This window comes from Coregonus lavaretus (genome assembly GCF_964263955.1).
Source record: "Coregonus lavaretus genome assembly, chromosome: 33".
NCBI lineage: Eukaryota > Metazoa > Chordata > Actinopteri > Salmoniformes > Salmonidae > Coregonus > Coregonus lavaretus.
In genome coordinates, this window is record NC_140020.1 from 16,826,701 (window position 1) to 16,851,938 (window position 25,238).

The window sequence follows — 25,238 nt, forward strand, 5'->3', positions numbered from 1 at the left end:
TAGGGAGATTGGATATCTGGCATCCGATATCTAAAGTCAGAAAAAGGGGGTAAGCCTAACTGCTATTATGACTAGATATTTGGTATGGACATCCAGGGGACATATTGTATCCAGTTTGATATCGAGGTGGTATCTGGGGCTTTGAAAAAGTGGATACCTATTTTAATATTCACCCTTCAGGCTAAAATGACTTTTATAGGCTGTTGGTAGATACATTCATCTCGAAGATTCTGACTGTATGAAGTGCAAGCGCTCCTAAAACATGAAGTATGCAATTAATTTATTCCCCCAACATTTTCCCAAGACTGTTAAAGCTGATGTGAGTGTGTCTAGACATACTGAATCAATCCATTAATGAGCATGGGATTAAAAAATAAGAGGAAAGTCAGTATGAGGGTTTTGGTAAAATTGTGAATGGGTTTCAAAGGCCCCATCTGGTGGCCACAACTATTAAGTGAAATATAACTGTGATTGGAAAGCTTTGAGGAACCTCTGCCATCCTCTTCTTGGAATTACAGTGTAGCCTATTTCCATACCAATGTGTATGTTTGCAGTGTCTCTTTCCGCCTGCTGACTGATGATTCCCATAGGTTGGTGGTGATATGATGTTACTGTATGACATTGTTAGTCCAACTTTTGTCAGTTTCTTCATTAAGTGACAACTAGGTCCTTTTGTCCTTTACTCTAGTTCATAACAGTAGAAATTGTTTACCATATTTGGTGTGCAATCTGCTGAACCAGTAAAACAATCCAGAACATAAACATGATATTCACAGGGATCAGTAGCAGGTCTAATTTGTTTTCCCTGGGGCACTCAACACTGATCTGTATTTATTAAAAACCCAGGGGCCTCTGTACTATTATTACTCATACATTAGTGCCGTCCTCAACGAATCCGCAGATGGAGTTGCAGTGCCTGTCAGTCTAATGTCCTGTTGTGTCCTTGGTGGAGGAGACTTTGTGTAACAGTTATTTCACCAGAACACAGACAGACCACGGCCAGGCCAGAACAACCCACTCTGGGAATAGAGACTGTCTGATACAGATTGTGTTAAAAAAGGAAATGTGCACTGCTTGGATGGGGGGAGTGTTGCCATGGAAACTCCTGTAAGGATCCATCTCTAAATTATTGTGAAAGACTGGCCAGAACTTTTAAGCAAATAGTTAACAATTCATACAGATAATACAATGGTCCAAATAAAAAGGGACTTAGATGCATTATCAGGCCTTTATCTAGATATATGGATCCATCTTCCAATATTTGGTCATATAAGGTTTGATATGTGTTTTTTTTTATTTATTGTGTAAAACAGAGTGATGGGTCTAAGCAATACATTCCAAAGTGCACAGGCATGTCTACGTAGTCTACAATGAGATATTTATTGAATTTACATTATAGGGGTTCAGATGGAAAAAGTCAAAAAAGACAGTGGCTGTTCTGATGCTGTTTGCGCAAGGCAACATTTGGCATTGGAAAGTTTTGAGGGTGCAATGTCCTGAATAACCTTGTTTCCTATTCTTTGGTTATGCTGTAAAACTCTATCTGTCCTCATCTGATATACAACTTAAACATACTTCTACTGCACGCCACTTCAGATACAACAGTATATAGACAAACCAAGCTGGATTTGATATCTCAACTCCACCATAAACAAGGCACAGGGACTACAGTACTAACGCTCACAAAATGACACATCCGTCGGTTCAGCTAGTCTTATTTGCATTCTTCTTTGGTGTCTGCTTCTTGGTGGCGGACTCTGGCTCTTTTGGGGTCTCTGGTTGGACTGGTGCAGCCATCTCTGCCTGTGCTGGGGCCTCTACTTGTGCTGTAGCCTGTGCTGGTGCCTCTGCATATGCTGGTGCTGGTTCCTCTGCCTGTGCTGGTGTCTCTACCACTACCTGTGCTGGGGCCTGTGTTGGTTCAGGGATCTTCTGGGCCTCAGCAGGTTCTGTAGACTCTGGCTCTTCCTCACTGTCAGAGTCATCGTCATCATCGTCTCCTGTGGACGGGGCCAGTAGGGAGGCCGCGAACTCCGCCAGCCTGTTCTGCTCAGCCCTCAGACGGGCCATCTCCTCTGTCATCTCTGGCTCCTCAACTATGTCCATGAGGCTGTGGACTGGTTCAGTGGCCACCTCCTGTGTCTCATCCTTGGGTGTCCCCTCGGTGGCGTCAGGCGTTTGGCGGATGCCTTTGATCTTCGAGTACAGGATCTTCCTCTCGTCCTGGAGTGCTCGGCAGAGCCTCTCCAGCTTGTCAATCTTCACGACAAACATCTCATACTCATTCTCCTTCAGAGTCCTCTGTGGGAAAAGAGAGTCTAACTTGTAGTGCATTTGAATAAAGGCTGACACTTTTGCATGTGTTATAGATGAGTAGTTACCTCTTCAATCATCTCAGAGAGAGCCTTGTTAGTGCTCTCAAATCTGGTCTTCCAAACATTAGACTCTTTGTCTAGTTTTTTCATCTTCTTTGTCATCTATGAAGCAAAATGTTTGTTGGGTTAAAACGTATCAGAAAATGTAACCATAATTCTGAATATGTTTAATATAGAAGACAGTCCCTCCAAAATATAGCTGTTTTCTAATTTCAGAGTTATGCAGACCTTATATTACCTTCAAGCACTTGGCCCTAAAAATAAACAGTATATTTAAAGGAAGGATATTTTTTTTTTTACGGATGCCACATACCTTCTCCATTTCATTTTTGAAGCTGGCGTACACATCGTTGCTCTTAGACAACGTAGTCTGGAACTCTTCAAACTTCTGGGAGTACAGAGCAAGCTGAAGAAAAACAGGGACAGTCAGGAGAGAACTCTAGAAATTGATTTCAGGAGATATGGATGTTGACTTCACATTTAGCATTCATATGCATCTATTCACCTCAGGAACAATCAGATCTATGCTTTGAACTATATATGACACCAGAAACAAATTTGCTATACTTTAGAGGGAGATGAGATGAGGTGAGGGGAAGAGCCAGTGGGGTTCATCAAACATTTGGTAATTCATGAGCTGGCTGACTGACTCAAATTTTCACTGTGTATATTTTCCCTGACAAACAAGGCCACTCATTGTTGGGATGCCTTGCCTGGTTTCTTCATTGCTTCAGGGCCTAATTGCAGAGCATTACATTCCAAGTCCTAGGGCCCTCGGTGTGTGTGCTCTACATTCAGCTGGCCAGGCGGCCTCAGCCTCCCTGGGCTTCCCTTTAGCAGTCCTCTCCTCAGTGTTGGCAGAGCTACGTTAATGAGCGGCTCTATAAATGTTTCAGAGGCAGTCGGTCCAGCTAGAGTTAACAGGCTGATCTCCCGACGCCTTCAGGGGAAACCGCATCTAACACACAGCCAGTCTCCCATATTCAAACATGTCTCTCTGCTAGCCACCCCGTTGAGATCAACTGTCTTCATTTGAGAGTTACTGGTTTGACACAAAAGCAAAACAACTGCTTTGACATGCTCTATAAAATAGGAAAGGCTTTTTGCTTGATTATGTTTTGTATTTCAGAAAAGCTCACTTGATACAGATCAGTTTCTGCCTCAAATCTTTCTAATAGATTTTTATTGCTGGCTGCGCTGCTTCGGCCGTTTCCTTGTATGATCTAAATCTATGCCTGTTATTGTAGAGAGAAATAAGGTTGACATTCCCAGTTAATTGGATTGGAAATATGACATGGCCTGGTAAAATACATGATGAATCATATAGGTACTGAAATGCAGTATTAACATAATTTGTTTTATTATTACTTTGTCATTTGGGAGCCAGGCTAATGTTTCTACTGAGAAAACACAAGGCTTTAAATAATGGCAAGGTTTCGCTGCAATTATTTAGAACCATATAAACTGGCAGCGATAATTTATGAATCCAGCGTGAAAGCATTTATCTTTGTGTGCGTCAGACCAACTAATTTAATTGTATAATTTTCTTGCACCCATACAATGATTGCACCACATCCAATAAACATAGCAATTGTAATTTTATCATAATTTTACAATCGAATGATCAATGGTACTGGAGTATGTATTCAATGTTCCAACAGAAAAAAATAACTGTGGCATTGCATCACTTGCATCACTTTTTTTAGTATTCCCATGATGCTGTGTGTCATCCTGCTGATTCAGGGAGAGGGAGTTGCTCTTGCCTGCTGCTATCATGGGAATAATGGCTGCTCTGTACAGTACAGCAAGCTGACAGATGTTCCTTTAATATCAAGTACTAGGTACATCAAGCCATATAGCATAGTTAGTTATGAGAGAGGAGAATCTGATTTGGGATTTCTCTCAAATCAGATGGTCACTTTTGCCATTGTGAGGATATTGAAAAGCTTTACTATAGATCCCAATGAATGAAATACAGTAACTACTGAAATTCTAGTTGTCTTTAACACACATGGAGCAATCCAGAGAACCTTAACGGTAGGATTGGGCTTGCCTTTCATAGGCTTGGCCCTGAAAGAAATGTATTGAATAAGGGTGTTTGGCACCACATTGGATATATTCACCTGAGCCTGCATGACTGTCTCTTGCTCTCTCAGAAGTTTAGCTTGTAGTTTCCACTCAGCTGCATGTACCAGTAACTGGTTAAAAACAAAACACACGTAAAGCACAAATTTACCTTTTTCTTCAACTGCAACTCTTGCTCCTTCAAAGTGTAGCATTTCTTTGTTTTGTCAATTGCCTCCCTAAGCAGCTAACAACAGAGACAGTGGATGGTTACAATACTCATTTCTGTGAGCATCACATGCACAATAAGACATTGTTTTTAAACTTAAAGGTACACCAGAATAAACAGTATTAAAGGCAACTGTATTTACATTACTTTACAGTACTTTGTGGGTAAGGTCAGTAAAAGTTGCGGTCCCGTGTGGCTCAGTTGGTAGATCATTGCACTTGAAACACCAGCGTTGTGGGTTCGATTCCCACGGGGGACCAGTATGGAAAAAGTCTGAAAATATATGCACTCACTACTGGAAGTCGCTCGTCTGCTAAATGACTAAAAATGTAAGTATAGTGACTCACGTATTCTTTCTCTCTCTTGTGCTTCTCCTCGGCCTCCTGCAGCTGTGCATTAGCTTGCTCCAGTTTGGTATCAGACAGCTTCTGCTGCAGGTCGCGGTGCTTGAAGATCTTCTCCAAGCTCTGAGTGATAGACAAGGTGAGATGACACACTAGATTAGACACTGGTTTGAGAAGGGCTTCTAAGACATTCTGTACAGGTTATGACTCCATCAGTTAGGATACATTTCTCACACTTTCTATCTTGTTAAAACCACCACTGCCATCCTGTTTGTCTATGAGAAATTGTCATAAACGTGTGCCTTGAAAAGTAATTAAGGCCATTGTTGTTTGCGCACAGTATTTCATTGGAAAGTTCAGACACTTTTTATGATGCCTGAGAGAACAGACAAAATAGTGGGTGGAGGACTAATAAAAACCTGGGACTTGAATTACTGTTTCACAATTAACAGCAGGGCAAATGTAAAAGCCTTATTAAATTGTTTTAAAGTAATGTCTACCCTAAACTGCGGTGTGAGGCCGGATGGACGTACTGCCAAATTCTCTAAAACAACATTAGAGGCAGCTTAGGGTAGAGAAATGAACATTAAATTATCTGGCAACAGCGCTGGTGGACATTCTTGCAGTCAGAATGCCAATTGCACACTCCCTCAAAACTTGAGACATCTGTGGCATTGTGTTGTGTGACAAAACTGCACATTTTAGAGTGGCCTTTTATTGTTCATAGCACAAGGTGCACCTGTGTAATGATCATGCCGTTTAATCAGCTTCTTGATATGCCACACCTGTCAGGATTATCTTGGCAAAGGAGAAATGCTCACTAACAGGGATGTAAACATAAGCTTTTTGTGCGTATGGAAAATTGCTGGGATTTATTTCATCTCATGAAACATGGAAACAACACTTTACATGTTGCGTTTTATATTTTTGTTCAGTGTATTTTCTTTACTATGGCAAATAACAATATGCATAAACAATTTCTCTGCGAAATGGAGAACATTTAATTCATGTCCATCTGGAAATGAATCCATCTCAGCATTTAGCCAACTATCAAATGTCAACTTGTGTCCATTTTATGCAACTGCTGATGTCAGAATGGCTTGTTCATCATTGCAATGTGTGGTTCTAATCACTTATTTTAATAGGACACATTAGATGTTATTTGGATGTCAAATAATCACATCTCTCTTTCTGGCACGCTGCCTCTTAAGTGTTTATACTGACTACAACCAGCAGATGGCACTTGAGACAAATTATTAGAAACTCCACCACTAAAAAACGACAACAAAGAAATATGACATTTAAATCATCTATGATGGTTTTTACACACCAGTCCCAGCTGTGTGAGCAGCAGCACCAGCAGCCTCAGTGGCAACCAACTGCGTGACAGATCCTGGCTTTCGTGTGTCACTTCAGGCTTGTCCTTTCCCTGATGTTGTGTGATTATACTGTATATGACGAGCGAGATTCAACCTTAAATAGTCGCTGGAAGTAAGGGTGCTGCATACTGTGTGTGTGTATATATGTGTGTATATATATATATATATATATATATATATATATATATATATATATATATATATATATGTGTGTGTGTATGTATGTGTGTGTGTGTATGTATGTATGTATGTATGTATGTATGTATGTATGTATGTATGTATGTATGTATGTATGTATGTATGTATGTATGTATGTATGTATGTATGTATGTATGTATGTATGTATGTATGTATGTATGTATGTATGTATGTATGTATGTATGTATGTATGTATGTATGTATGTATGTATGTATGTATGTATGTATGTATGTATGTATGTATGTATGTATGTATGTATGTATGTATGTATGTATGTATGTATGTATGTATGTATGTATGTATGTATGTATGTATGTATGTATGTATGTATGTGTGTGTGTGTGTGTATGTGTATGTGTATGTGTATGTGTATGTGTATGTGTATGTATATATGTATATGTGTGTGTATATGTATATATGTGTGTGTGTGTGTGTATATACAGTGAGGGGAAAAAAGTATTTGATCCCCTGCTGATTTTGTACGTTTGCCCACTGACAAAGACATGATCAGTCTATCATTTTAATGGTAGGTTTATTTGAACAGTGAGAGACAGAATAACAACAACAAAAAACCCTTGTTGTCAATCACAGAGGTCAGACGTTTCTTGTAGTTGGCCACGAGGTTTGCACACATCTCAGGAGGGATTTTGTCTCACTCCTCTTTGCAGACCTTCTCCAAGTCATTAAGGTTTCGAGGCTGACGTTTGGCAACTCGAACCTTCAGCTCCCTCCACAGATTTTCTATGGGATTAAGGTCTGGAGACTGGCTAGGCCACTCCAGGACCTTAATGTGCTTCTTCTTGAGCCACTCCTTTGTTGCCTTGGCCATGTGTTTTGGGTCATATTCATTCTGGAATACCCATCCACGACCCATTTTCAATGCCCTGGCTGAGGGAAGGAGGTTCTCATCCAAGATTTGACGGTACATGGCCCCGTCCATCGTCCCTTTGATGCAGGAATCATTCAGATGTTCATTGGCAAACTTCAGACGGGCGTGTAAATGTGCTTTCTTGAGCAGGAGGACCTTGCGGGCGCTGCAGGATTTCAGTCCTTCACGGCGTAGTGTTACCAATTGTTTTCTTGGTGACTATGGTCCCAGCTGCCTTGAGATCATTGACAAGATCCTCCCGTGTAGTTCTGGGATGATTCCTCACCGTTCTCATGATCATTGCAACTCCACAAGGTGAGATCTTGCATGGAGCCCCAGGCCGAGGGAGATTGACAGTTATTTTGTGTTTCTTCCATTTGCGAATAATCACACCAACTGTTGTCACCTTCTCACCAAGCTGCTTGGCGATGGTCGTGTAGCCCATTCCAGCCTTGTGTAGGTCTACAATCTTGTCCCTGACATCCTTGGAGAGCTCTTTGGTCTTGGCCATGGTGGAGAGTTTGGAATCTGATTGATTGATTGCTTCTGTGGACAGGTGTCTTTTATACAGGTAACAAACTGAGATTAGGAGCACTCCCTTTAAGAGTGTGCTCCTAATCTCAGCTCGTTACCTGTATAAAAGACACCTGGGACCCAGAAATCTTTCTGATTGAGAGGGGGTCAAATACTTATTTCCCTCATTAAAATGCAAATCAATTTATAACATTTTTGACATGTGCTTTTCTGGATTTTGTGGTTGTTATTCTGTCTCTCACTGTTCAAATAAACCTACCATTAAAATTATAGACTGATCATTTCTTTGTCAGTGGACAAACGTACAAAATCAGCAGGGGATCAAATCTTTATTTCCCTCACTGTATGTGTGTATGTATGTGTGTATGTATGTGTGTATGTATGTGTGTGTATATATGTGTGTGTGTGTGTGTGTGTATTTATATGTGTATATATATATATATATATAGTGAGGGAAAAAAGTATTTGATCCCCTGCTGATTTTGTACGTTTGCCCACTGACAAAGACATGATCAGTCTATAATTTTAATGGTAGGTTTATTTGAACAGTGAGAGACAGAATAACAAACAAAAAAATCCAGAAAGATGCATGTAAAAAATGTTATAAATTGATTTGCATTTTAATGAGGGAAATAAGTATTTGACCCCTCTGCAAAACATGACTTAGTACTTGGTGGCAAAACCCTTGTTGGCAATCACAGAGGTCAGACGTTTCTTGTAGTTGGCCACCAGGTTTGCACACATCTCAGGAGGAATTTTGTCCCACTCCTCTTTGCAGATCTTCTCCAAGTCATTAAGGTTTCGAGCCTGATGTTTGGCAACTCAAACCTTCAGCTCCCTCCACAGATTTTCTATGGGATTAAGGTCTGGAGACTGGCTAGGCCACTCCAGGACCTTAATGTGCTTCTTCTTGAGCCACTCCTTTGTTGCCTTGGCCGTGTGTTTTGGGTCATTGTCATACTGGAATACCCATCCACGACCCATTTTCAATGCCCTGGCTGAGGGAAGGAGGTTCTCACCCAAGATTTTACAGTACATGGCCCCGTCCATCGTCCCTTTGATGCGGTGAAGTTGTCCTGTCCCCTTAGCAGAAAAACATCCCCAAAGCATAATGTTTCCACCTCCATGTTTGACGGTGGGGATGGTGTTCTTGGGGTCATAGGCAGCATTCCTCCTCCTCCTCCAAACACGGCGAGTTGAGTTGATGCCAAAGAGCTCGATTTTGGTCTCATCTGACCACAACACTTTCACCCAGTTCTCCTCTGAATCATTCAGATGTTCATTGACAAACTTCAGACGGGCCTGTATATGTGCTTTCTTGAGCAGGGGGACCTTGCGGGCGCTGCAGGATTTCAGTCCTTCACGGCGTAATGTGTTACCAATTGTTTTCTTGGTGACTATGGTCCCAGCTGCCTTGAGATCATTGACAAGATCCTCCCGTGTAGTTCTGGGCTGATTCCTCACCGTTCTCATTATCATTGCAACTCCACGAGGTGAGATCTTGCATGGAGCCCCAGGCCGAGGGAGATTGACAGTTATTTTGTCTTTCTTCCATTTGCGAATAATCGCACCAACTGTTGTCACCTTCTCACCAAGCTGCTTGGTGATGGTCTTGTAGCCCATTCCAGCCTTGTGTAGGTCTACAATCTTGTCCCTGACATCCTTGGAGAGCTCTTTGGTCTTGGCCATGGTGGAGAGTTTGGAATCTGATTGATTGATTGCTTCTGTGGACAGGTGTCTTTTATACAGGTAACAAACTGAGATTAGGAGCACTCCCTTTAAGAGTGTGCTCCTAATCTCAGCTCGTTACCTGTATAAAAGACACCTGGGAGCCAGAAATCTTTCTGATTGAGAGGGGGTCAAATACTTATTTCCCTCATTAAAATGCAAATCAATTTATAACATTTTTGACATGCGTTTCTCTGGATTTTTTTGTTGTTATTCTGTCTCTCACTGTTCAAATAAACCTACCATTAATGTTATAGACTGATCATTTCTTTGTCAGTGGGCAAATGTACAAAATCAGCAGGGTATCAAATACTTTTTTCCCTCACTGTAAGTGTATGTAAACTTCCGACTTCAACTGTATAGTGTATATCTTATCTTATCTTACACTAATTAACTGCATCAATTTTCCCTTGTAGTCACACCCACTAAACACAGGAATGTCAGCTGGTCCATTGATTTGTCTGCAAACTAGTCCATGACCATCGAACAGATCATGTTTCCATGTTAAATTCCAGCATTTCCCAATGGACTGCTAAGTTTTTTTGTTGTTATTCTGTCTCTCACTGTTCAAATAAACCTACCATTAAAATTATAGACTGATCATGTCTTTGTCAGTGGGCAAACGTACAAAATCAGCAGATTTTTTGTCATTTAGCAGACACTCAGCGACTTACAGTTAGTGAGTGGATACATTTTACATACTGGCCCCCCATGTGTATGTATATGTGTGTGTGTGTGTATATGTATATATATATATATATATATATATATATATATATATGTGTGTGTGTGTGTGTGTGTGTGTATATATATATATATATGTGTGTGTGTATATATATATATTACACACACACACACACACACACACACACACACACACACACACATACATATATATATATATATATATATATATATATATATATATATATATATATATATATATATATACACACACATATATATACACACATATACACACACATATATATACACACATATACACACACATATATATATGTGTCTGTGTGTTTTTAAATGTGTGCACTAGCCTTTATTACTCCTGTATGAGCAATCAGCAGACTGGAGAAAATGACTGTGACTGGAGCCTGCATGCATGGGGTTAGTAGGCCAGGGATGGGGGTGTACAGATATACAGACATGTAACAGTGAGGTTACGTGTCCCTGTAGTGTACCTCCTCTCTCTGCTCGTACTGGCTGATGATGTGTTTGAGTTTGTCTGCCAGGTTGGTGTTCTCCGAACACAGCTTGTTGTTGCGGTTACTGTGCTGCTCGATCTGAGCCTGGATGTCTGTCAGCGTGCTCTGGAAGTGAGTGGTGATCTCTCTGCGCTTCTCTTCGTCCTCACGACAACGCGCAACGGTCTCCTCCTGAGGGAGAGCGGGAGAGAGAGGGGGAGAGAGAGAGACATTCAGATGTTAGTCAACCTCCAACACAACCCTCTCATAAAGTTGCTGGGGTCAGGTTTGTGAAATGCCAGTTTCCAGACTCAGCTTACTGAGAAGCAAACCAAGCATTGCCAGAGTTTCTATCTTAAGACATGGCTGTTTATTTTACAAATGACACAGGCGTAAGCTCCCACATGGGAAATGTAACTCAATTCAACCCGCAGCTAAGTGCTTGAAGACATAGCTCCTACCACTGAAGTAGCAAAGCACATTAATGCCACGCCTCCTCAGACTCTGTCTTACATAAGGAGCTACCAGATGACAAGACATGATGTTCCGCTTTCAACAGCTGTCACATTCCCATTCAGAATCGGCACATTTTCATTCACTTTGCATGTAGGAACAATGATCACTTTACAATCAGACTTTTGCATAATGATTGTTGGATTTAGAATGTAAGAGTTGGCTATTTACACATCTGCATATTAATCGGTTTATACCTAATAGTCAAATGATAACCCTAACTCTGCTTTAACCCTGATTTCCTCTAAATATTGAAATGTGAAGATGTTAGGAGCAGAAAGAGATGGATGGGTCAAGACTTTAGAGCTTTAGCCCATCAGGGGAGGGCCGCGCCCATCCTCTGCTTTTGCCTCTGAGCCTTTTTCTCTCGCCTTTGATTTATAGTCGAAGGGCAGATGCCACAAAAGCCCAATGAGACCATCCCTCTTGTCAGAGAACCACGTCACCGGTGCCTTGTGTCTGAGGGGTCTCCTCCCAAGGCCTGAGTGTGAATCTCACACACACTAACACACACACACGGCGCAGTGAGAGACGACAGAGGTCCTCCAGGAGGAGAGAGACGGGGTGTCCAATTACCTCCCCAGGGGAGAAGAACAGGAGATATAATACATCCCAGAGGTTGTGTAAGGGTTACACAATAGACAGGATACTGATCCAGTGAAAAGGGTCCATTTGTTTACAGATCATTGAGCATTATGCCATTAATGACCAATAGGGTGATTTTATAAATTATTCATAAACAAATCAAATGCCCATTTAATCAAACTGTGTACATAACTGTTGGCTGTGAATCAAAGAATAAGTGAACACTGTTTTCATTTATGTTGATTTAAGGGATAAACTTCATCAATACCGGAGGTTTAGCTGAAGAGGTTTCACCTTAAGAGGAATAACAGCAGTGGCAATGTGGCAACACAATATAAATCTTTGATTGTGCTAAACCTGTGACCTTTGCTTAAGCATGTGGCCAAATTAGGTAGTGCCATTGGTCATGCTCTTTCTTTGAAACCTTACAGACAAACTGCTTATGGGATGACTAAACATTTGTCAATCTATTATTTATAGATGTAACAGGACACTCAAGCACGTAAGGGCTAATTGAGCTATGACCCTCTCACATTGAGAGCACTCTGACTCAGGGAAGAGAGTCAAGGCCTTTTGGAAGTTGCCCCTTTAGCCATCTAACTTTTCGAATGAAAATACCAGTAGTTTAAGAAACAAAATAAAATGTACAGTGGACAGTGAGTATAGTTGACAAGCATTGACAGTAACATTTTCTCTCTCCTGCATTTGATGTATTATTACCCTCATAAAGTCTATTTGAGTTTCAATACTCACAACAGTGAGACATCAGTAGATCAGTTGATTAAACATAAAGTAAGAGGTTGGTAGGTTGTTGCTCTGCTCCCCTGCTGTGTATTGGAGTCATCTAAAGGTGTCAGTATGCTTCCCATCCGGAACAGTTCGTGCATAGAGGTGGACGCGTCCGAGGCTGGGATAGGAGCTGTGCTGTCTCAGCGCTCGGGTACGCCACCAAAGCTCCGCCCCTGTGCTTTCTTTTTGAAGAAGCTCAGCCCGGTGGAGCGAAACTATGATGTGGGGGACCGGGAGCTGTTAGCTGTTGTCAAGGCTCTGAAGGCGTGGAGACATTGGCTTGAGGGGGCTAAACACCCTTTCCTCATTTGGACTGATCACCGCAATCTGGAGTACATCCGGGCGGCGAGAAGACTGAACCCTCGCCAGGCAAGGTGGGCCATGTTTTTCACCTGTTTTGTTTTCACCCTATCCTACAGACCAGGTTCCCAGAACGCTAAGGCAGACGCACTGTCCCGGTTGTATGACACAGAGGAGTGGTCCACGGATCCCACTCCCATACTTCTTGCCTGGTGGCACCGGTGGTATGGGAGGTTGACGCGGACATCAAGCGGGCGTTACGTACGGAGCCCACTCCCACCCAGTGTCCGGTTGGGCGTCTGTACGTTCCGTTTGATGTCCGCGATCGATTGATCTGTTGGGCTCACACATCACCCTCCTCTGGTCATCCTGGCATTGGATAGCGCGGTGGTCGGGAGAGGTTGTGTTTTCTCTAGCAGGAGGTAAGCTTGGCTTCTTATATGATGTTGAGTAAAGCTTAAACCATGTATTTAGATTGTAGGTAGGTATTGTAGTCAGGTATTATAGGTAGTTTACTTAGGTAGTTATTGTAGGTTATTGTAGGTTATTGTAGGTAATTATTGTAGGTAAGTATTGTATTCGGCGGACCCCGGCGAAGCACGAGTGCTAGCTAACCCACTACTTGGACCAACAAAGCTAGCTAGCTAGCGGGTAGCTACTGGTAACTTTTAGCAACTGTGGTTAGTTGTTTCCAATGTTATTTCACGCTTAAGAGTACCTGTAATTGAGCCAGCTAGCTACCTACCATTCAGCTGTTTTTCTAACCTCATTATCCGAGGCATTAACGTTAGGTGGTTGGTAGCTGCTGTACTTAATTACAGCTACTGATTGCAGTCTGCCACCCAGTTAGCTGGTGTTGGGTAAGTTTGGCTTTATACATAGCTTGGGCTTTGTCGAGTAAGACTTAAACTATGTATTTAGATTGTAGTTAGGTATTATAGGTAGGCATCGTGGGCTGTATATTATTAGGTATTATAGGTAGGCATCGTGGGCTGTTGTGGGTAGTTGTTGTATGTAGTTATTGTAGGTTACTTTTGTATTCGGCGGTGCCGGGTGTAGCACGAAGCTAGCTAGCTAACTCACCTCCTGGACTAGCTGGCTAGTAGCTATTAGCAACGGTAGCAACTAAATACAATATCCTTTTAGCCAGCTACATTCGTTCGCAGCGACGCCGTTTTTCAAACAAAGTCAACACAGCAGCCATTGCTAGCTAGCCAACACTACCAGCTGGCTATACTGTGGTAGCTAAATACAATATCTTTGTGCTAGCTAGCCAACATTTAATCATTGCTGCGTTATGAAAGAACTAGACACGGACATGAATTATCTGTTTAGTGTGTTAACACACTATTGGTAGTTTGTTGTAACCAAGTATTGGTGCTAAACTGTGTGTTATTGGATGCTAGCATGCTAGTTAGCTATGGCGTCATAGTTAGCTAGCTGAATAAAGTAAGTTGAGTCTAGTCCTTGAAACATTGAACCGCTGTAGTTTACAACAATTCTAATTTCTAAATTGGAAGTTGGGAGAGTTTTATTCGGGTGGTTCAGTGAAACAATTATAGTTTCTGAGGTGGAAGTTGGGAGAGTTATATTTTCTGGTGAGGGAGGCCTTGCTCTCTCCTTTCCCAGATGTTTAGTTCATTTCATTCCGATCTCCTCTGCATTATTGTAGCCATCTGCTACAGCCTGTCAACTATGCCTCTGCCTATCCCTGTTCTCTCCTCTCCGCACAGGCTACACAAACGCCTCACACCGCGTGGCTGCTGCCTCTCTAACCTGGTGGTCCCTGCACGCACCACACACCTGGAGTTCCAGGTCTCAGGCAGCCTCTGGAACTGCCGTTCTGCTGCCAACAAGGCTGACTTCATCCCAGCCTATGCTACCCTCCAGTCCCTCGACTTCCTGGCGCTGACGGAAACATGGATTACCACTGAAAACACTGCTACTCCTACTGCTCTCTCCTCGTCTGACCATGTGTTCTCGCATACCCCGAGAGCATCTGGTCAGAGGGGTGGTGGCACAGGAATCCTCATCTCTCCCAAGTGGTCATTCTCAATTTTTCCCCTAACCCATCTGTCTATCTCCTCATTTGAATTCCACGCTGTCACAGTCACTAGCCCATTTAAGCTTAATATCCTTGTCATCTATCGCCCTCCAGGTTCCCTTGGAGAGTTCATCAATGAGCTTGACGCCTTGATAAGTTCCTTTCCTGAGGATGGCTCACCCTTCACAGTTTTGGGGGATTTCAACCTCCCTACGTCTACATTTGACTCATTTCTCTCTGCCTCCTTCTTTCCACTCCTCTCCTCTTTTGACCTCACCCTCTCACCATCCCCCCCTACTCACAAGGCAGGCAATACGCTTGACTTCATCTTTACTAGATGTTGCTCTTCTACTAATCTCACTGCAACTCCCCTCCATGTCTCCAACCACTACTTTGTATCCTTTTCTCTCTCGCTCTCCTCCAACACTACTCACTCTGCCCCTACACAGATGGTTACGCGCCGCCGCAACCTTCGCTCTCTCTCTCCCACTACTCTCTCCTCTTCCATCCTATCATCTCTTCCCTCTGCTCAATCCTTCTCCCTCCAATCTCCTGATTCTGCCTCCTCAACCCTCCTCTCCTCCCTTTCTGCATCCTTTGACTCCCTGTGTCCCCTATCCTCCCGGCCGGCTCGGTCCTCCCCTCCAGCTCCGTGGCTTGACGACTCATTGCGAGCTCACAGAACAGAGCTCCGGGCAGCTGAGCGGAAATGGAAGAAAACTAAACTCCCTGCCGACCTGGCATCTTTTCACTCCCTCCTCTCTACATTTTCTTCATCTGTTTCTGCTGCTAAGGCCACTTTCTACCACTCTAAATTCCAAGCATCTGCCTCTAACCCTAGGAAGCTCTTTGCCACATTCTCCTCACTGCTGAATCCTCCCCCCCACCCCCCCCCCCCTCCTCCCTCTCTGTGGATGACTTCGTCAACCACTTTGAAAAGAAGGTTGACGACATCCGATCCTCGTTTGTTAAGTCTAATGACACTGCTGGTCCTGCTCACACTGCCCTACCCTATGCTTTGACTTCTTTCTCCCCTCTCTCTCCAGATAAAATCTTGCGACTAGTGACTGCAGGCCGCCCAACAACCTGCCCGCTTGACCCCATCCCCTCCTCTCTTCTCCAGACCATCTCCGGTGACCTTCTCCCCTACCTCACCTCGCTGATCAACTCATCCTTGACCGCTGGCTATGTCCCTTCCGTCTTCAAGAGAGCGAGAGTTGCACCCCTTCTCAAAAAACCAACACTCTGACAACTACAGACCAGTATCCCTTCTTTCTTTTCTTTCCAAAACTATTGAGCGTGCCGTCTTTAGCCAACTCTCTTGCTATCTCTCTCAGAATGACCTTCTTGATCCAAACCAGTCAGGTTTCAGGACTGGTCATTCAACTGAGACTGCTCTTCTCTGTGTCACGGAGGCTCTCCGCACTGCTAAAGCTAACTCTCTCTCCTCTGCTCTTGTCCTTCTAGACCTGTCTGCTGCCTTTGATACTGTGAACCATCAGATCCTCCTCTCCACCCTCTCCGAGCTGGGCATCTCCGGCGCGGCTCACTCCTGGATTGCGTCCTACCTGACCGGTCGCTCCTACCAAGTGGCGTGGCGAGAAGCTGTCTCCGCACCACGTGCTCTCACCACTGGTGTCCCCCAGGGCTCAGTTCTAGGCCCTCTCCTTTTCTCCCTATACACCAAGTCACTTGGCTCTGTCATATCCTCACATGGCCTCTCCTATCATTGCTACGCTGACGATACACAACTAATCTTCTCCTTTCCCCCTTCTGATAACCAGGTGGCGAATCGCATCTCTGCATGTCTGGCAGACATATCAGTATGGATGACGGATCACCACCTCAAGCTGAACCCTGGCAAGACGGAGCTGCTCTTCCTCCCGGGGAAGGACTGCCCGTTCCATGATCTCGCCATCACGGTTGACAACTCCGTTGTGTCCTCCTCCCAGAGTGCGAAGAGCCTTGGCGTGACCCTGGACAACACCCTGTCGTTCTCCGCTAACATCAAGGCGGTGACCCGATCCTGCAGGTTCATGCTCTACAACATTTGGAGAGTACGACCCTGCCTTACACAGGAAGCGGCACAGGTCCTAATCCAGGCACTTGTCATCTCCCGTCTGGATTACTGCAACTCGCTGTTGGCTGGGCTCCCTGCCTGTGCCATTAAACCCCTACAACTCATCCAGAATGCCGCAGCCCGTCTGGTGTTCAACCTTCCCAAGTTCTCTCACGTCACCCCCCTCCTCCGCACACTCCACTGGCTTCCAGTTGAAGCTCGCATCCGTTACAAGACCATGGTGCTTGCCTATGGAGCAGTGAGGGGAACGGCACCTCCGTACCTTCAGGCTCTGATCAGTCCCTACACCCAAACGAGGGCATTGCGTTCATCCACCTCTGGCCTGCTGGCTCCCCTTCCTCTGCGGAAGCATAGTTCCCGCTCAGCCCAGTCAAAACTGTTCGCTGCTCTGGCAAAAATATTGGAAAGTGGTTATCCCACTGGCTATAGGGTGAATGCACCAATTTGTAAGTCGCTCTGGATAAGAGCGTCTGCTAAATGACGTAAGTGTGCCCTTGAGCAAGGCACTTAACCCTAATTGCTCCTGTAAGTCGCTCTGGATAAGAGCGTCTGCTAAATGACTAAAATGTAAATGTAAAAATGGTCGGACAGTGCGCTGTCTTAGTGGGAAGTACTGGTGGCCCACTTTAGCTAAGGACGTGAGGGTTTATGTTTCCTCCTGCTCGGTTTGCGCCCAGTGCAAGGCACCTAGACACCTACCCAGAGGGAAATTACAACCCCTACCCGTTCCACAACGGCCGTGGTCACACCTATCGGTGGACTTCGTGACGGATCTTCCTCCGTCACAAGGTAACACCACGATCCTGGTCGTTGTGGATTGGTTTTCTAAGTCCTGCCATCTCCTTCCTTTGCCCGGTCTCCCTACGGCCCTACAGACTGCGGAGGCTCTGTTTACCCACGTCTTCCGGCACTACGGGTGCCTGAGGATATAGTGTCTGATCAGGGTCCCCAGTTCACATCGAGGGTCTGGAGGGCGTTCATGGAACGTTTGGGTGTCTCGGTCAGCCTGACCTTAGGGTTTCACCCCGAGAGTAATGGGCAGGTGGAGAGAGTAAACCAGGATGTGGGTAGGTTTCTGCGGGCCTATTGCCAGGACCGGCCGGGGGAGTGTGCGGCTCTCATCCCCTGGGCAGAGATGGCCCAAAACTCCCTCCGCCACTCCTCCACTAACATGTCTCCATTTCAGTGTGTACTAAGGTATCAGCCGGTCCTGGCACCGTGGCATCAGAGCCAGATCGAGGCACCTGCGGTGGATGAATGGTTTCGGCGCTCGAAGGAGACCTGGGACGCTGCCCATGTGCGCCTGCAACGGGCCATCAGGCGACAGAAGGCGAGCGCCGACCGCCACCGCAGTGAGGCCCCGGTGTATGCACTGGGGGACCGGGTCTGGCTCTCGACCCGAAACCTGCCCCTTCGCCTGCCCTGCCGGAAGCTGGGTCCGCGGTTTGTGGGGCCATTTAAAGTCCTGAGGAGACTGAACAAGGTTTGTTATAGGTTACAGCTCCCCCCTGATTACCGTATAACCCCTCGTTCCATGTGTCTCTCCTCAGGCCGGTGGTGGCTGGTCCGCTCCAGCAGTCTGAGGTACGGGAGGTTCCTCCGCCCCCGCTGGACATCGAGGGGGCCCCGGCGTATACTGTGCAAGCCATCATGGACTCAAGGCGTCGGGCGAGGGGCCTTCAGTACCTCGTGGAGTGGGAGGGGTACGGTCCAGAGGAGAGATGCTGGGTGCCGGTGGAGGACATCCTGGACCCTTCCTTACTGCAGGAATTTCACCGTCTCCACCTGGATCGTCCTCCGGGTCGTCCCCGAGGTCAGTGTTGGCTGCTGGAGCCTCGCGTCAAGGGGAGGGGGGTACTGTCACGACTTCCGTCGTCACCGGCTTTCTAGCTGCCACCGATCTACGTTTCTGTTTTCCATTGGTTTTGTCTTTATTGTACACACCTGGTTCCCATCACGTTAATTTGTTTCCCTATTTAACCCTCTGGTTGTGCGTGATTGTTCTTTGTTTGGTGTTTATACTGCTGTGAGCTGATGTATTTCCCTGCTAAGAAATTAGATTTGTTGTTTTTCGAGTAAAGTTTGTCTATTACTCAGTTCTGTGTCCTGCGCCTGACTCCGTCCTACCACTGCACACTGACACCTGACACAGGGGGTGTAAAGCCATAACACATACGTTTTTCCAGCAACAGACTATGATCAATAATGTCAAAAGCCACACTGAAGTCTTAACAAAACAGCCCCCAAAATCTTTTTCTAATAAATTTCTCTCAGCCAATCATCAGTTATTTGTGTCAGTGCTGTGCTTGTTGAATGTCCTTCCCTATAAGCGTGCTGAAAGTCTGTTGTCAATTTGTTTACTGTAAAATAGCATTTTATCTGGTCAAACACCATTTCTTCCCAAAAGTTTACTAAGGGTTGGTAACAGGATGATTGGTCGGCTATTTGAGCCAGTTAAGGGGGCTTTACTATTCTTAGGTAGGGAAATAACTTTTGCTTCCCTCCAGGCCTGAGGGCACACACTTTCTAGTAGGCTTAAATTAGTCTTGTGTAGCTCAATTGGTAGAGCATGGCGTTTGTGGGTTCGCTTCCCACGGGGGGCCAGTATGAAAATGTATGCACTCACTAACTGTAAGTCGCTCTGGATAAGAGCGTCTGCTAAATGACTAAAATGTAAATGTAAAATTGAAGTTATGGCAAATAGGAGTGGCAATATCGTCCGCTATTGAATGGAGTTGACTGATGATAAACTGAGGTATCTGGACCCCTGCTGTTCAGCAATGTAGGGTTGACTTGAGGTTGAGCTGTAGCAGAGTAGGTTTGTGGTACATAGTCTTGTTTGAGACCTTGATAAATGCTTTCTTTCAGAGCTAATGCTTATAGGCTTTAGCTCAGCAGGCTAATATGGTCTCACACTCTGTAGATGACCTGGGTTCAAAACCCAGTTGGTCTTGAACGCCCACCTCAAGGGTCTTTAACCCATAATGTTGAGTAGATTAGTGTAGTGTTAACTGAGGCTGAGCTGAGCAGTGAGCATCAACCCACCTTCAGGGTCTTGAACCCACAATGTTGAGTAAATTAGTGTAGTGCTAACTGTGATGGAGCTGAACAGTGATCACCCACCTTGAGGGTCTTGTTGTGCCTCTGGAGTTCCCTGCAGAGGCCCTCCAGTTTGCTGTGGGCCATGATGGCTCTGCTGTGCTCGTACTGGAGCTGGTCCCTCTCCTTCCCCATGTGGCCCTGCTTCTTCTGCAGGAACCTCAGCTGCTTCTGCTCCCCCCGCCGCTCCTCCAGCTGTGGACCACGCAGACAGATGTGCCATATACATAGCACTGCCTTTCAGCCTCTGCCCTCTGTACAGACTTGGGCTGTCTATGCTGCTTTTGGCTAACAACCGACTGGGTGACTAAAAGAAGAAACTAATGTCCTAAGAGGATTTGGTATGGCTGGGTGGGTATATATTTGTTTCATCCCAACATCTCTTTAGGTTTGTCTCTTTCGTTTTCCTGGTGATACTATGCACTGTATATATATATATGAACTGTCCAATTACTAAACATGAAGCTAACTGTGATAGCCGACGTCTTTGGTAATATTATTCATAATGCATAGTGTTCCTGATGTTGTCTTGTTGAGGAATTACAGAGCCATGTTGTAGCCAGCTGTCTTATTATGGAATATGGCCTTTGCGTTCAGATTCGCCTTTGCTGCCAGAGGCGCAGAATATTTAGGTCATCACGGTACGAGGCTGAACCACTTCCAAGATCTCACCAGGCACTCCCTGTTTTTCCTGTTGATTCATGTGTGTTTTTATTTGTTTCCTTTTAACTTTCCCTGGTCTGTTTTATTGCCGCTGGTTCCTGCTGTGCTGAAGGACTCTACTCTCTGGTGTGCTGATAGAGGGGAGAAGAGAACACTCACCAGTTCGGCATACTTCTTGAGCAGAGCATCCAGTTTCTCCTCTGGTGTGCACAGCTTGTTCAAACTTTGCATTAGAAGCTTGCCCTCCTTTCCTGTGTGGATAGAGAGAAATCATGTAATGTTCGTTTCCATTTGGACAGGCACTAGAAAAAGAAAGATGAAAAAAGGCCACCAGGGATCATTCTATAAATGGCTTCAAAATAAATACTTTTCTGAAGCAATTTCCCCTGCATGAAAGCTGTTGCATCTTGACACCTATGGCTTTGGAAAAGCAAATAAAATCAAATGGCTGAAAATGCGTAACCAAGATTTGTATTACCCTCTGTTGCTGGCCTGGTTTCATGTTGTGGCAAAAAACTATCTCCAACATCTGCTATTGGTTAAAAAATACACTTTGTGTTGCACTGAAGCAGGCCTCTCCCCATAACTTGTGCAACCTGTCCTCAAAACACAATCTAAACATGAGGCACAACCTGGACAGATGTTGAGATACAATAACATGACACTTAACATGTCTGCTTGTTCCTTTGTGGATAAGAGGTCATGATTGTAAATTAACATGCCCACTTATAAGTCTTAGATTCAAAAGAAGATGATGATGAAGGAATGCATCCTCTGACTATATAATCATAATTTGGTGGGTGCTTATATTTGTCCTATTTAAAACATTTACAAGTGTGTATAGGAAATTATTTTTTGCATATCCCAACTCCCCCTGAGAGTAGGGTCATGGCCTGGGTCTGCCATTATTAACAGCAACTCTGGAGCAATTAAGGTTAAGTGCCTTGCTTAAGGGCACATTGACAGATGTTTCACCTTGTCAGCGCAGGGATTCAAACTAGCAACCTTTCAGTTACTGGCCCAACACTCTAACTGCTAGGCTACCTGCCGCCCCATTTACAGTGAACAAAACTATAAACGCATGTAAATTGTGTTGGTCCCATGTTTCATGAGCTGAAATAAAAGATCCCAGAAATGTTCCGTACGTACAAAAAATCTATTTCTTTCAAATGTTGTGCACAAATTTGTTTACATCCCTGTTAGTGGGCATTTCTCCTTTGCCAAGATAATCCATCCACCTGACAGGTGTGGCATATCAAGAAGCTGAGTAAACTGCATGATCATAAAACAGGTGCACTTTGGGCTGGGGACAATAAAAGGCCACTCTATAAAATGTGCAGTTTTGTCACAGAACACAATGCCACAGATGTCTCAAGTATTGAGGGAGTGTGCAATAGGCATGCTGACTGCAGGAATGTCCACCAGAGCTGTTGGCAGATAATTAATTGTTATTTTTTTTGCCTCCAACGTCGTTTTAGAGAATTTGTTAGTACGTCCAACAGGCCTCACTTCCGCAGTCCGTGTGTATGGCGTCGTGTGGGCGAGCGGTTTACTGATGTCAACATTGTGACCATAGTGCCCCATGGTGGCGTTGGGGTTATGGTATGGGCAGGCATAAGCTACGGACAACGAAGACAATTGCATTTTATCGACTGACAATTTGAATGCACCAAAATACCGCGACGAGTTCCTGAGGCCCATTTTTTTTAAAGGTATTTTTAATCAACAGATGCATATCTGTATTTCCAGTCATGTGAAATCCATAGATTAGGGCCAAATGAATTCATTTCAGTTGACTGATTTCCTCATATGAACTGTAACAGTAAAATCTTTGAAATTGTCACGTTGCGTTTTATATTTTTGTTCCTTATGTATTTGAATAGAAGTCAATTAAAACTATTCTTAAGAGCGATATACAGCGGTATGTATCCTATCATTTATTTTAATACACTACCGGTCAAAAGTTTTAGAACGCCTACTCATTCAAGGGTTTGTCTTTATTTTTTAAACTATTTTCTACATTGTAGAATAATAGTGAAGACATCAAAATCAAAATGTAGCAACCAAAAATATATTTTATATTTGAGATTCTTCAAATAGCTTTGCACACTCTTGGCATTCTCTCAACCAGCTTCACCTGGAATGCTTTTCCAACAGTCTTGAAGGAGTTCTCACATATGCTTAGCACTTGTTGGCTGCTTTTCCTTCACTCTGTGGGCCGACTCATTCCAAACCATCTCAATTTGGTTGAGGTCGGGGGATTGTGGAGGCCAGGTCATCTGATGCAGCACTCCATCACTCTCTTTTCTTATTTGAGCTGTTCTTGCCATAATATGGACTTGGTCTTTTACCAAATAGGGCTATCTTCTGTGTACCCCCTACCTTGTCACAACACAACTGACTCAAATGCATTAAGAAGGAAATAAATTCCACATATTCACTTTTAACAAGGCACTCCTGTTAGTTGAAATGCATTCCAGGTGATTACCTCATGAAGCTGGTTGAGAGAATGCCAAGAATGTGCAAAGCTGTAATCAAAGCAAAGGGTGGCTATTTGAAGAATTTCAAATATAAAATATATTTTGATTTGTTAACACTTTTTTGGTTACTACATGATTCCATATGTGTTATTTCATAGTTTTGAGGTCTTCACTATTATTCTACAATGTAGAAAATTGTTTTAGAAAATAAAGACAAACCCTTGAATGAGTAGGTGTTCTAAAACTTTTGACCAGTAGTGTACATGTTCTGTCTATTGATTGAGTGGTGACTAGAATATCTCCTCTGGGCTATCTCATTAGCACACTGCCCTGTCTTTGCCCTCACAGAAACTGCTGTCGAACAACAACAGATTATAGCACAGCTGTGTCGAAAAACAAAACCATTCTGCGGCTGAATGTAAGGTTAAGTGGTACTATGTTTTCCATATAAATCAAAGTGTTGATGTTGTCTTTAAAAGCAAAGCTGCACAATCCAAATAATGCATGAGGAAAACAAAACATTGACCACCCTATATCCACCTACCTTTCAGCAACTTTTTCGTATCCTTGCCTGTGCTGGCGTCCTTGGCGGTTGTGACTTCATCTTGCTCTCCGCTTGCCTCCTCATCCACCTTCTCCGTTTCCAGGATGATGCACTGTTTCTCTATCAGACTGGCTGCGGAACCATAGGTGTTGATGATCTCCTCCAGCCGATGACCAAACTCCTCCATGGGGTCCATGTGCTGGGCCTCCTGGGGTGGAGGGACCTGGGTCTCTGTGGTGACTGGGGACGGTGGTGGGGTCACACTGGTCTGGGCTGGGATGACCTCTGCAGCAGACTGGACGTTGATCTCCATTCTCACAGATGTGGCTGAGAGTGGACGGAGATGTAGGATATTAGATATACTATATATACAAAAGTATGTGGACACCGCTTCAAATTAGTGGTTTCAGCTATTTCAGCCACACCCGTTGCTGACAGGTGTATAAAATCGAGCACACCGCCATGCAATCTCCATAGACAAACATTGGCAGTAGAATGGCCTTACTGAAGAGCTCAGTGACTTTCAACGTGGCACTGTCATAGGATGCCACCTTTCCAACAAGTCAGTTCATCAAATTTCTGCCCTGCTAGAGCTTCCCCGGTAGCGTTCTGGAAGAACTTGACTGGCCTGCACAGTGCCCTGACCTCAACCCCTTCGAACAGCTTTGGTATAAATTGGAACGCCGACTGCAAGCCAGCCCTAATCGCCCAACATCAGTGCCCAACCTCACTAATGCTCTTATCGCTGAATGGACGCAAGTCCCCGCCGCAATGGGCCAACATCTAGTGGAAAGCCTTCCCAGAAGAGTGGAGGCTGTTACAGCAGTGAAGGGGGGGATCAACTCCATATTAATGCCCATGAGTTTGGAATGAGATGTTTGACGATCAGGTGTCCACATACTTTTGGTCACGTAGTGTACTAGTACCCATGTGGCAGATACAGAGACACATTATAAAACGAACAAACAAACAAACACAACTATACTAATTATACTAACTATACTAAAAAGGTACCTGTGTAATAGTGATGCAAGTGTTGACTCTGGCAGGGGAATGGGTTTAGGGTCATTCAATATTTTGCAGGGGGTTGAATAAAGAGAAACAATACCTTTAAAGAAATTCATAAATGTATGGTTATTGTGCAATTTATATAGGCTACATTGAAGTTTTTATTTCACTATATAAGCCTAAACTTCAGGGCTTAACTGTAATAGCCTACAAA

General features: G+C 44.2%; 1 protein-coding gene and 1 long non-coding RNA gene across 2 annotated transcripts in view; one reads left to right on the forward strand and one right to left on the reverse strand.

Moving 5' to 3' along the window:
* The window catches only part of LOC311108537, a 42,316-nt gene extending 18,426 nt beyond the window's left edge, over window positions 1–23,890 (forward strand). The window contains exons 2-3 of the long non-coding RNA XR_014610518.1: window positions 5,058–5,151; window positions 23,821–23,890. This is a non-coding gene — a long non-coding RNA (uncharacterized lncRNA). The remainder of the gene's footprint in view (window positions 1–5,057; window positions 5,152–23,820) is intronic.
* On the reverse strand, window positions 1,360–24,461 carry LOC311108536 (beta-taxilin-like). The gene is made up of 9 exons (XM_084151184.1): window positions 24,017–24,461; window positions 21,152–21,243; window positions 20,354–20,524; window positions 10,917–11,111; window positions 5,016–5,135; window positions 4,612–4,686; window positions 2,689–2,781; window positions 2,382–2,477; window positions 1,360–2,301 (listed from the first exon to the last, which is right to left on the reverse strand). The coding sequence occupies exons 1-9, from the start codon at window positions 24,327–24,329 to the stop codon at window positions 1,705–1,707; spliced, it is 1,752 nt and encodes a 583-aa protein (XP_084007310.1). The 5' UTR covers window positions 24,330–24,461; the 3' UTR covers window positions 1,360–1,704.
* Between the last annotated feature and the right edge of the window lie 777 nt (window positions 24,462–25,238).

Excerpts from the sequence above, each read along its gene's own strand:
- LOC311108536 (XM_084151184.1), bottom strand. The coding sequence starts at position 24,329 with ATGGAGATCAACGTCCAGTCTGCTGCAGAGGTCATCCCAGCCCAGACC. Across the intron at positions 2,782-4,611 it reads AGTTGCAGTTGAAGAAAAAG|CTTGCTCTGTACTCCCAGAA; the intron begins GTAAATTTGTGC and ends GTTTTTCTTCAG. Across the intron at positions 2,478-2,688 it reads TCAAAAATGAAATGGAGAAG|ATGACAAAGAAGATGAAAAA; the intron begins GTATGTGGCATC and ends TTTGCTTCATAG.